The 12,733-nt window shown below is 44.9% G+C and overlaps 2 protein-coding genes across 2 annotated transcripts; one reads left to right on the top strand and one right to left on the bottom strand.

Annotated features, from left to right (window-relative positions):
* Nucleotides 1-4: 4 nt before the first annotated feature.
* Nucleotides 5-1,671, bottom strand: LOC131286324 (uncharacterized). The gene is made up of 4 exons (XM_058315261.1): nucleotides 1,385-1,671; nucleotides 1,039-1,314; nucleotides 668-958; nucleotides 5-597 (listed from the first exon to the last, which is right to left on the bottom strand). The coding sequence occupies exons 1-4, from the start codon at nucleotides 1,617-1,619 to the stop codon at nucleotides 83-85; spliced, it is 1,317 nt and encodes a 438-aa protein (XP_058171244.1). The 5' UTR covers nucleotides 1,620-1,671; the 3' UTR covers nucleotides 5-82.
* Nucleotides 1,672-2,110: 439 nt separating this feature from the next.
* LOC131284860 (RNA-binding protein 34-like) lies at nucleotides 2,111-3,541 on the top strand. Its single transcript, XM_058313719.1, has 3 exons — nucleotides 2,111-2,504; nucleotides 2,572-2,898; nucleotides 2,972-3,541. Exons 1-3 carry the CDS (start codon nucleotides 2,111-2,113, stop codon nucleotides 3,388-3,390), a joined length of 1,140 nt encoding a protein of 379 aa, XP_058169702.1. The 3' UTR covers nucleotides 3,391-3,541.
* The last annotated feature ends 9,192 nt before the right edge of the window (nucleotides 3,542-12,733 follow it).

Genomic DNA, 12,733 nt, shown 5'->3' with positions numbered 1-12,733 from the left:
CACGGGCTAAAAATATCAAAAGTAAAATTTTATTCGATTAATTACATGTAACACTAGCGTATGCCACCACACGCGGAAGAAATTACGGAAGTGAGGCCCGATTTTCCTTCGCATTGTCAACGGTTTTGGACGAAGATTTAACCGCCGGTGATGAAGATCCTGATTTTGACATTTCACTCGCTTTCTTCGCCAACGGTTTCCGACCAACAGGAAGCGCTCCTTTGCGGGGAATTTTTCGACCCAGCTTAACGGTGAAATTTGATCCCGTTTTGCTGCCCGTGCTTCGGTTGTTGTTGTTGCTGCTGGTGCTACTGTTCCCACTACCGTTTCCCTCACCCGCCCGCCCACCGCTGCTCTTACCGTTACCGAGCAGTTTTATCGCTTTCGCACCGTCCTTCGGTACGCCGGGCAGTTCAAGTTTCTCCACCATTATTCGACGGTTACGAAATGCTGGAAGCTGATGGATGCGTTTGATGATATCGACTGGAACCGGTGGTTTGAAACAAACGTAGCCCACCCGTTGGTGGGGAATCTGATCGAGCGCAACAATGTCGCCGAACGGTTGGAAAAAGATTCGTAGTGCGTTATTCGAAAGCTCTGCAACGGTGAGTTAAAAGTATACCGTATATTTGAAATTTCTGGTATTTTGATGGCAACCAAAACTTACCCTCAGGGTTGCAATACTTTTGGTAAGCCATCTGAACGGACAGGAGACGTTCTTTGAATATGCTTCGTTTCAACCCCTTGGCAGCAGCGAGTGCCTCGGCACGTCTTCGGAAGCGTATTTGACAGTTGACCGACCGCAGCTCCCCATACTCAGCGTCCGTGAGCACGAGCGTCCCGTCGGGAAGTTCCATGCGTATCGAACGGATTGGTCCAAATACCTTGAAGTGTTGCCAAACGTCCTGGCGCGTCGTCGTCGGTAAGACGTTATCAACATAAACACAGTTCTCCGTCCCTGGATCGGTAAAACCAAATAAAATAGTTATATTAAAAACCTCAGGATTGAAAACAACAATCATTTCTAGTGCCCAGTACCTGCCAACGAAGGGTCCACAACTGGCTTTGCAACAAAGTTGCCCTCCGTTTTCACCGCGCAAGCATTCTGTGCACTCTCGGAGGAGTCGAATTCTATCGTGCAGCACAGGTACTGCTCGCTTTCGTAGGGTTGCCTTGCTTGTTGACCAATTATATTTCGCCCCCCTCGTGTACTGAGCTGTATGGAAAGGACGGTACCGAACGGCTGGAAGAGTTGATAGATCTCGGACTTTTTCGTACCGCCAGGAATGTTGCTCGCGAAGACACTTTTTTTCACTGTAGATAGAACGAATGCAAATTTACGTTCCATGGGGCGGATGCAATCCGGTCTTGCCGGCATACTTACTGTGCTTCAGGAAATGTTCATCGCCCTCGCACATTTCCCCATTGGCGAAGTAGACCTTTTTCACGCTTTCCTGTTTCACCGATGGTTCGATCGAGTCGTACGTAAACAAGAAGAACCGTTTCAAGGCTTTGTTTTTAATGTCCACCTTTTTGAGCATCGCTAACACACTCTGCCGTGTTTGGCGCTTGGAGGCTGCAATACCAGTTACATCGGGTTTTTCACTGCCGGTGGACATGGCTAAAATCGGATCGATTCACTATCACGAAACTAACTGTCCAGTCAACGGCCCAGGCATGGGTACACAAATGTTAGATAAATAAAAGTAAACAACACATATCTTGGTGTCAACATTTCTGTTCGACGTACAAGGAGAGCCACTGCTAGGTGGCTTCTACCATATCCTTCGCTGGCCAGCGGAAACCCCGTTGATCCTATGAGGTATATTGCGGATGGTGGTTTTAGGGTTTCAAAATATGTAAACTATGGACTACAAGATTACTTCTGCATGATAGCGAATTTATCGAGTGCTAAATCAAATTCCATAACTGCCTAATTTATAGTCCTGTAAGAAGCTGTCAAACTTGGTGCTGAATGTAAATGACGTGCTGAATAGAATGTCAGGAGAATGTCACGTTGAAACTAGCACATGTGTTTTTAATTCATAGCATTACCATCGTTTTGTCGGACACATGTTTATTCGTATCTAAGCAAAAGATCCCTTCTAAAATGAAGGTAAAAGCCCAACAAACCAACTTTGCTGATGTCGGAGTCGTGGAAGCATCCAAGGCTATCAAAAAGGAGAAAACGAAGACTAAATCTAAGAAGGACAGTGGTGTTTTAGCTGCAGCAAATTCTGTAGCGGCAGTGAAACTAAAGGAAACAAATAAATATCAAACGGGTGAAGCACAGTCGCCTAAGAAAATCAACGGTGAAAATAGCCAATTCTCAAAAACAGAAAACTCCACTGGAACATTGCAACCGGTTAAAAGACATAAGAAAAAAGATGCAAAGAGATTAGCTAGAGCTCAAGCAGCTGCTAACAATACGACTAAAACCGACAAGGAGCCTTTGGCAACCACCCAAGCCAAAACTGAAGTCGAAGAGAAAACAGAAAAGAAGGGTAAGACATGGGCAAGACTGGAGTTCAGAGATTGGTGATTAATTTTATTTTCTTTATTCATTTGTAGCTAGAGCAGGATCGGAATGCACAATTTTTATTGGGAACTTACCACCAACTACTACCGAGAAATTGGTTCGAAATTTGTTCAAAAAGTATGGACCAATTTTGGCGGTGCGGTTCCGAACAAATACTGGGGCATACGTTGTTCGCAAGGAATTGAAACATGCGACAGCAATCAACTGCTATGTTCGGTTTGCGAGAAAGGAACATATGAGCAAGGCCTGCGAAATGGATGGGCATACTGTCGAGCAAAATCGCATCCGCGTTACCCCCCAAGATGTAAAGCCGCTGGGTTCTGTGGCTTCTACCATATTTGTTGGAAATTTGCGTGCAGGTAATTAAAGTATTTTGTAAATCGTTATTTTTTTCAAAGCCTAATCCCCTCGTATTGTGTGATTGCTTCGCAGGTACCACGGACACTGAGTTGTATGATTTCTTTAGCACCGTTGGTGAAATCGAATACGTGCGACAGATTGCAAATCGATATGTCGCTTATGTCTGCTTCAAGAAGGGGGTTTCACTCAAGAAGGCCTTCAAGTTGGACCAGCAAAAGTTGAACAACAGACCGATAAGAGTCCAGCAAGTAGATCCAAAAATAACCAACATAAAACGTAACAAAAAGGGTCACCTGGTGAAGAAAAACCGGCTGCCGACTGATCAAACGACTAGCAAAGACGGGGGTACAAAACCCACTAAAGATTTTCACGGACAGGTAGTGAATGAAAGTGCCAAGAAAAAGAAGAAGAAATCTTTATCGAAAAGTGCAAAGGCTAAGAGGAACATCTCTGAGAAGCTGAAGGCGGCCATGAACGTTGGGAAGAAGTAAGGTGGAAAGAATGGGATTTGTTGTAAAAACCAACATCGTCCATAAGAAAGGCACATAAGCCAACGATGGCATTGCAGTTTAAAGATGCTTATTATGTTGCGACTGCACCATAAGTTGTAAGTTCTACATTTTCCTACGCAATAAAATCGTAAACCGAGAAGTCTTGTTCGTATTTCGTATAAAAGTCGGATTTGTTGTTGGAGTTGTGATACGAGAGCATAAGAAAAACTAAGATAAATTCGTTCCTCGGTAGGACAAATAAGGACATCAAGCTGAACGTGGTGATGTTGTATGATATCACTAACACTACCAACATCATCTGTCATACACAGAGCGTGGAGGATTTTATTTGTTTACGTTTTCTCAAAATTGAACCACAGATGCGGAACTGTCATCGCAGTTTGCAAAAGAGTGCAGAACGTGATGCATCGCGTAGATGCTACAAAGGAAACTGCAGCCCCGAATACTAAACCTGCACCAACACTAAACAGTAGTACAGCGGTGAGAACCAGTGAGATTAAGTGTGCTGTGCCTTTTGGTGGTATCTTTTTTATTTATTTTGTGTCTACCAAGCGCCATGTAGGGATAGCAATGGTCACGCCCGCAGGCGCCTGCACGTATGTAGTAAGATTGGGGCGTATTTTGCGTTGGGCACCGATTGCAGCGTGGAGTGCTGAGAGGGTGGGAGTTGGTGCATGAAGACGCGATGGCCATCAATGGACAAAAGCCGTCAGTGTCTGATGAGTAAGGGCGTCTGGCATCTTTTCCCGTGTGCGTGCGAACACGATGGAGCAGCATTTGATGAACGTCCATTGAAGCTTATCCGCGCGGAGGTGTTGCAGCGCGCCTGACCGCGCGAGGGATGGAGAACGAGCGGAACGGCGACGCACGCGAAGTTATCTGCTGGCTATACAAGACGTGATCCATGGGGGATGTACGAACGAGCGCAAAAAAGAAGAAGGGGATTTCCGATCGTGACGGTTGAGTAGGCCGTGGTACGCCATATGTCGTTGCCTTCGCAACCGCGATCCGCCAACACGTTGGTGACGTTCCCGCACGCTTCCGTCCCGACAAAAGCGAATGCAATAAAACCTTCTGCTCGCCCCCTTGTCTGCTACCCTGTCTGCTAGCGTTTCGAGTCTCTGCTGCCCCCCGTCCCTTTTGACCATCGAGTACTGATGGGGAGAACTAGCGCTTTCTCCTTCGCGTCACCGTCGTCTCCACCGTCCGGATGGGGTTGGTGAGATCATACTTGACTTCCGTCATCGCAGCGTGTCCCCGCGGAGAGCGCACGGTGTTGCGGCCATCAGCTCTCGGTGTGTGCTCTTTCCGCAGAACTGAATCACGCGCAAAGGCGCTCCCGCCGGTTAGCACCGTGAACCGCGCGGTTCTCGCTCAGTCGTTTCTCGGAGTTTACCTCGTGGAAGCGCCCCAGCGGGTTCGTTCACTTGTATCGGGCCGTGAATGGTGGCGCCGGGTGTCGCGCGGACTTTGGCGGATTCTGGTTCTTGCGAATTGGGTTAGTTTGCGTTTCACGCCCGTCGTCGATGGCACGACATTGCTCGGCCACAGTCGATCTGTACCGGTAAAATCCCTTTTGCTCGGTTGTGTGGTCACCGTGTTCTAATGTGTTTGTGTCTGTAGTGGCCAGGAGTGACGAATGCAGTATGGACAACTCTAACAGGGTTGCTCTTTTTCTTCAAATGATATCTAGCAGACAGCTGTGGAACATAATTGAAAAAGTGTTTCATATAGAAAATGGGAGATGAAATACTTCATCTTACGTCCATAAGAGGATCACAATCCACGCAGTCCACGGTCACAATCGAAACGCAACGGCCAAGCCCAGAAAGGAATAAAAAGAAGTTGCTCATGCTAAAAATACTTGCCTACGCATATAATGTGGCCGCGGTACGCGATGATACGTACGTGGTGCTGCCGCTGCCGCTGCCCGCCTACCTTTTGCCTTGCCGGATCCAAAACCCACCCACCTGCCTACTCAGTCGACACCCCGATGGGGGTTGTTGTTTTTGTTTCCCGCTACACACGAATACCAAAGGAATTGAAATACGAATTTGTCAAAAAAAAGTTTCCCTTCTACCCCTCTCTCCCTCCCGTGGTACCTGTGTGGGCGAAGACGCGCGCCAAGGGTACAGTGCGTGCGTGCTCGATCGTGTGTGTATTCGTGTCCCTTCCACCCCAAGACGCGACAGCGAGGTTAAAAAAGCAAGTAAACGTCTTGGTTATCTTCTCGCTGTGGTTCAGCGGAGCGGGCAAGGTGAACGTAAACATCTTCGCAACCACCAGTGCAATCTTTATCACTGATTGTGCTGGACACGATTGACATGCTCCGGAAGGCGCGTATTGGAAAGTTCTGTTCCATTATGTTGATTGATCAGTTGTTACAAATGCATTCCTCATGAAAAAACTAAACTCTGTTGACGATCGTCGGAATAGTAGTGAGGCATGTCGGTGAGAGCGTGAGCATGAGCTAGCAGAGTTGTGAGCTGGAGCGAGGACTACTATTTTCGTACGAAAGGATACTCGCGTTGTCGGTAACGAAATTACTATTTCCACTGCGCTCTGGGAGCACGTTTTCGAATCATCCTTTCCATCATCTGGCGATTTTTCGGCGGAATCCGGTTACAGGTCCTCTAGTTGAATGTACCGATTTCAGTTGGAAGTTTAAGTACGATGATGCTAGAAACATCCCGTAAAGTTTGACGTCATCCAAATGTTTGTTAAAATTTAAACTTTTTCTCTAAGTTTATTTGCAACTTACCAACGAAAAGCATCCAAATTCGAAAAACTCGTGGTGCAATCGAGGAAAAAATGATTCGCGCACCGGAAGTTACTACCAGTAGGGACTCCATGTCGTGAAAAATGGAACCCGTTCGCATCACATTGTTGGAATCTTTGGTTTTTAATGGCGTGTTACGACGAATTTCACGGTTCCTTTGATCGTGTGTATGTGAAGGAAAATGCGTTTCTCTTTCTCTCCTCTCGCATTTTCTCTCTCGCTCTCTCGCTTTGTCGCCGGAAAATTGTGATCAGCAGCCGCCCCATCTCGGCTGGCTGTTCGAGAGGGCCACATCGGCAGTGAAAAGTAAGCGTGCGACAGTGCAAGAGCCCATCACGAACCGTGCACTGCTGCTGTCCGAGAAGCTGGTCGGAAGATGTGAGTTGAAGCAAAAGATTAAAAACAGACACTCACACACATTAAAGTGAACTCACGCCCGTCCGTATTCGGCGGTTCAGGAAATCGGGAAAACCATTTTCCGTCGCGTTTATTTTTGGAAAATGCTGTTCTCGCGCTTTGGGTGTGATGTGTGTGCTGCGTTCGAGCGCCGTACGACTCTGGGTTCTGCTTGTTCGTAGGGTTTATTCGTGTCGTGTCACTGAAGGAATTGACACACGAGAGTTGTGAGCATCGCGTGTTTTCTACTACCCCAATCACTTTCTTTTTTTAACGTTTTTATTTTATGTGCTCTATGGTGCTAGCAGTAGCAATAAAAGGAATATAGCAAAAACTGATAGAAAAACTGAAGAAAAAATTCGTTGAAAAAAATTGGTACCGCTAGTGCTACTTCGAAAGGGACGTATCGCACTAATCGGCAGCGTAAAAGTTGTGTATGTATATATATGTGTTAATGTGTGTGTTTGTGTGTCTGTGTAGGTATATATGTAGTGTGCATCGGAATGCTTGTGTAGGCGGTGCACCGTCCTCTCGATGAACGGTACGGCGGGTGTCCTTCCCATCGCTAATGGGGTTCGTTGGTATGTCGGAGCAAGAAAATCAACTACCGCCACCGAAAAGAAGAGCAAAAAACGTGAGATGAAAAGTGACAAATAAACAAAAAAGAAAAAAAAGGTGAAAGATCGGCGAGAAGTCGAGTGTGGAAAAACAAAAGTTCCTCCCAACTAGTTACCACCTAGAGGCAGAACGGTTGGTAGTTGCTTCTACTGAAGGTGCGGCGCACGGAAATCACCACACCCCGGGCGGACAAAGTAGGCCGCGGATGCGGATGGGAGGAAGTTCGTGACAAACCAAGGTGTTGGTGAACACAGGAAGCTGCACGTGGTTCCTTTGATTTGACACTTATGCTTTGTGCAGAAACTCTGGTATGTATCCGTTATCCGTGCCCAAGGACCCGAGGCATCGTTCACCTGCGCCGTTTGTCTCGTTACCCTTTACCGGTGGGAATTATCCTGTTGACGGCTTTATCAACACTCCCAGAGGGTGTAAGTCTCTTGGGTCGTGTTTTCTTTCTATTAATTCACGTGAGAACCACAAACGATTAACCTCTTGTAAAGTAGATAGTGGAGTGTGATGCAATGCACACGTTTAATGTCCTTGCGCCAAAAATAAGGGAACCTTTTGTGTAATATTTCTGCTGACAGGAATGTACAAGGGAGGAAAGGATAACTTTCTGTGTTAGATTAATTAAACAATATCAGAAAATAGGCCACAGTTTTGCTGCTTCATCTTTGAAACTGCTTGATATGACTTATTGGAGCTGAAAAATTAACTGTTCCAATGGTTGCTAGTCAAGATACTTTTAGCTAGCAATTAAAATTTCTTCACATTTCTACGAAGATGTCCAGTTTCTTTCATGCATTATAGATATGTCCACTGCAGCTCTAGAACATGCCTATTTAAAAAAGAATTGCTATACGAAACAATGACTTCGGAAAAAAACTTCTCGAATCTATCAAATGTTACGTCCCTTGTAATTCAGTAGTAGGACTGCTGGAAAACCAGATATAAGAAGGAAGAAGCACTATTACCAAAATCGACGTCGTCCTCTCAATGTCGAGGACTCGGAACGGAAGTAGAATATTGCCATTCGGTTTGGCCCGGAGTCTCGGGGATTTGTTAGCCCCGGGACTCGAAACGCCCCTTGTGTACAGTGCCCCCTTAACGGGGGCTCCATAATTGAGTCGGGCGCGTCCGTTTCCGAATCAACACCCGCGCGACACCCTGTCCGACTGGGAGGCTTTCCGTTAGGTCGTAAACTTGTGCCCTTTGGCACACCATTTTTCCTTTCTGTAGACGTTGTGGGGCATTTTTTTTTTGGTTCCACTTCTGGTGGTTGAATGTGCAAACTGCTTCTACCAGTCTACAGTGAGCCAACAAGAGGTGGCGGGGGGCAGGTGGGTGAGTGGGTGAGTTTAGTTCATTTGAATAATTTGTCCTTGATAGTGTAGTGCATTTCATTGGAATGGTCGATGGGAGCGATGCCATGTCTTGCACCCTCCCCCGCTCCCAGGCCGACGGGACGGATGCGAAAACCCAATTAAAAGATGAAACTTTTCTGGCTCCATCCTTACGTCGTCTCGAGAGTAAGTTTATTTGACGCTAACAGACTGGTTTTATGGGATGCTGACATGAGTTTTATGTACTTTCGGATCCGTTCGCAACGAGCGAGGAAACTGTGACAATTTTTTTTGTATGCCCTTTGGATAACTTTTATCGAGGCGAAATGAGAGTGTTGATAATTTGTATCTTCGAACGAGTGGAACTATAAACAATTAGCAAAGAGTAATTAGTTTTAATGGAATTTTCATTGCTTGCTAGCAGGATACGCTTCTGTCGTGAAATATGGTAGGCATTTGAGTTAGAATATCTTTTACTATATCACAAAACAATTGAAAAGTTACAGTTTATTATCAGCGCAAGTGAAGATTTGAACCATATTTGGTTATTTCAATTGGATTTTATATAAATGACTAACTTGACGCTCCGGCGAGGCTCTGTTTAGAAGGGGTTCAGAAAATAATTATGTTTTTATTTTGTTCCATGCTTTCAAGTTATGCTTTGACCCTTTCCGACTAAACTTTATTTGAAACACTTCTAGGAAGCACCGGTCGACATCCAGTTCGGGACATACATTTCGATTGTATGATATTTAAGTGTTTTGAGAGGTGTATTATAATAGTACATTTAATAGTAACAATAACGGAATATTTAAAATGATTAATATTTCATCGATTTCCCCGTCCTATGTAAACCCTGATGTATTACTTTTGATGACCTTGACATATGTCGCTGTCATTGGATTACAGTAGTGGTCAGCATTTCATACATATGCGCATTGTGGGTTATTATTATTATTGTTAGTACCGTGTATGAGTCTATATTTGGGATAATATTAATGGAAACCACGAAATTGCTGCGATTATTTATTATTTTACGAAAAAACTACCGATAGTTGTAGATAATCTTTGGTTTGTGCAACACAATGAGAGATTTTGTGCATTTTTATGATGCTAATTTTTGTTAAACACTGTATAGATCTTTCATGTTGGTTTGGTTTGAGAATATAATAGATTTACACAAAAATCTGATGTCCATTGACAATAAGTAAATATATTCAAGGCCAGTTATAGGATTTTTTAAACCTTCTAATTTTTGTTATCTGCAGTACCTAGCAAAGATTGTAATTCTTTTTAAAGCAGTCGTAAAAGCCAATGACGATGGTTAAATTTTTTTTTTTCCAAATAACTTGCATCCAATTTTAAGGAGCTTATCAATATGAATAAAATTTTCCAAACTAATCTACCTTCAAGAAGAAGAATGGACCTACGCTTGAACATACACTTTAGAGTTTATTTATTTAGTTGTACTTTTTCTTTGAGCATACTGGTCGGAAAGTCGTCTCGCCTCCATTTCGACCGGGATTGCAGTTCTAGCTGAGTAGGGTTAATGTTTAATGAACCGATGAATAGTGGCTGCCATGTGTAAATATTCATACATATGTGAAATTCATCTGCAGAATAGAGATAACACAAGCTCCATCATGTACCTCGGTACGCTGAATTATGTACGAAATCGAACTAAGTGCAGTTCAAATATAGCATTCCGTCTTGGCACCTTCCGACGAAATAAGGTGCTGCCCGGTGTGCATAGCGCGCACACCTAAAACTGTCTAATTTTTGCACCAACCCGGGAGCAGTGCTGGGACACCGCGCCAGCGATCACTGGAACTTGCTAATTATAAACATCTTCGGGCGTTCGAATTCATTTTCACGCTGCGAAAGTTGTAACTGGGAAAATCCCCGGTGTCGGTGTCCCGTCCGGGAGGCTGATAACATATCGAAGGCGAACCGGGCTAGAATAAATTAACACCTACCCATGCTATCGAATCGATATCGTGCTACCACCGGAACGGACCGATCCCTTTTGAAGGGTGGGTCTGCCTTGAGTGGTGCCACTTTTCCGAAGGATAACGAGAATACGATGTGCCCTCCGCAGTTCGTGCTCCTGTCGCGATGGATGGGACGGTTCCGTCGATGTCGATCCGTCATTATGTACTCGAGAAAACCAATTCCCGTTCATAGCGGGTCCACCTCCGGCCCGGAACTCTCGTTCCCGTTCGTTGGCGAATTCGTGCCTTATCGCTGCCGTGCCTGAGGGAAACCGCCGTTACCGGGACGATCCTGGTACCATTTTCTTCGGCTTGTTTTTTGCTGTGTAAACGTTGGGTAGGGCCGGACAAGATAGTCTAGCTTTGATGGCCAGTCGTGCTCACGTGTGTGTAGTGTTCTTTCGATGAAGGTTTCTTAGTTACGTTTTCGGGTTCCAGAATTTTGTATTTCGAAATGTATTTAAGCGTTTCCCTTTTGCTCGAGAGTTTCTGGATGCTGTATGTTGGGTTTATTGTTTTTTTAATCATTCCTAAGTTTATTGAAGGCAAAATTGGTTTCGCTATTTGGTTGACGTTGAACGTATTGGAATCGATCTTTTCATTATTGAATTCGCTCGTAATCGGTTCAAATGATTGATTTCACTTTTGGCTAAGAGGCCACCATGTTTTACCATCTATGCTCGATTTGTTTTATGGCTTTTGATTGCATTTTCCTTTCCTTCGCATTCATATGCAAATGCTGAGCTTACACCAAATTGCAAAAAAAGTTCCTTCGGTTGGCACAGACCAAACAAATCTGGAACAGCGCTCTTTCAACGATAGCATAAAAAGAACGCGAACACCTGTTCCTTGATCATACTACTACTTCCTTTATCATACATACCGGGAAAGGATTAGGGAGAGTGTGTGCCGTATGTGTATGTGGGTGCACACACTAATCTTGCAGTATGTGCAGCATAGCCCAGAAGCATTTCCGTGGAAATCGCTGGCTGAGGAGTGGTTGGAATGCTTACATTGGCGCTCTACTACTTATAAGAGCTGTGCTATGATTGGGAAATGTATATGCGGGTAGTAAAATACCTTCTACCGCCTTTCAGTATTTTCTTTTCATCGGCTTCAACTCTGGCTCTGGATCGGTTTCCCTATAGTGCTCGGGGAAATTTATTTTGGGGTTTTTTTCTTTCATTGCGTTTCCTATCCCTTTCCGTATCATGATGAATAAGCGAGTTGATCGTGTCCAATTAAATAGATGTCTGTTCATGTGTCGCTACCAAATCATTATGCACTACTGAATTTATTAGTCTGAATACAATTTTTAGCAAATATAAACTTCTTGCATAATCAAACTTAATTTTCTATCCCATAAGAAAATTGAGCAGAAGTTAATTGTAATTATGTTGATTCAATTATCGTTTATCTCATGTATTTACCATCAGCGCACGCTGATTCAGTGTTCATGTGCATGTTTCACATTTTATCTTGATCACCACAGTATATCCTGCTCACCACTAGCATTCTCTCTTGCCTTTTAACCGAATTCCTCGCACGCGAATGTTCCCACTGCTACAAACTGTGTCCACCGTTTTGGCAGCCAACAACAACGCGACACTAGAGAGAAGAAAAGCACGCTTACACATACACACACACATACAAACTCAATCCCATTCTGGCGCACACAGCCTCCCCCACCACCGGTGGTGGGGGTGGGGGTGGAATTTGCAACGCGTGTTTTTGCGTGGGACGCAAACAGTCTCTCGAATGGCGAGCGAAATCTCCCCGACCCGGATTGACTTTGGCGGTTGTCCCTCGTGTTGCTTGCGGGCCCCGGGCTTGGCTCGTGTTGCCGTATCATCGGGGATGCTTATTCTTACTTTCCCTACCCGGGCTGGCGGCCTGCGTTCCTATCGTGGATGGTTCGTGTTTGTTTGTTTTGCGATGGCTGGCTTGGCCTTGGCTAAATCTTCGCGTTCTGGAAATATTTAACGCCGCGATTCTCTTCCGATCCACCGGCGCTCTGGGGTATACCAGTGGCAAAGGGTGGGACAGCGAGTAGTCCCATCTCCGGGGTGGTGGTGTTTGCAATTTCTTCGCTTCCATCCAGCAGCTCGATCTGTTGGATGCTGTTCCTTCGTTTCGTTTTATTTTTTTTTTTCAAATTTCCAAACATCCACACCAAACGGAAGCTTCAAAAAGAG

Source organism: Anopheles ziemanni, chromosome 3, assembly GCF_943734765.1.
Source record: "Anopheles ziemanni chromosome 3, idAnoZiCoDA_A2_x.2, whole genome shotgun sequence".
In the NCBI taxonomy this organism is placed as follows: domain Eukaryota; kingdom Metazoa; phylum Arthropoda; class Insecta; order Diptera; family Culicidae; genus Anopheles; species Anopheles ziemanni.
The sequence above is the reverse complement of the archived record's forward strand: the minus strand, read 5'-3'. Positions and strand labels throughout refer to the sequence as shown.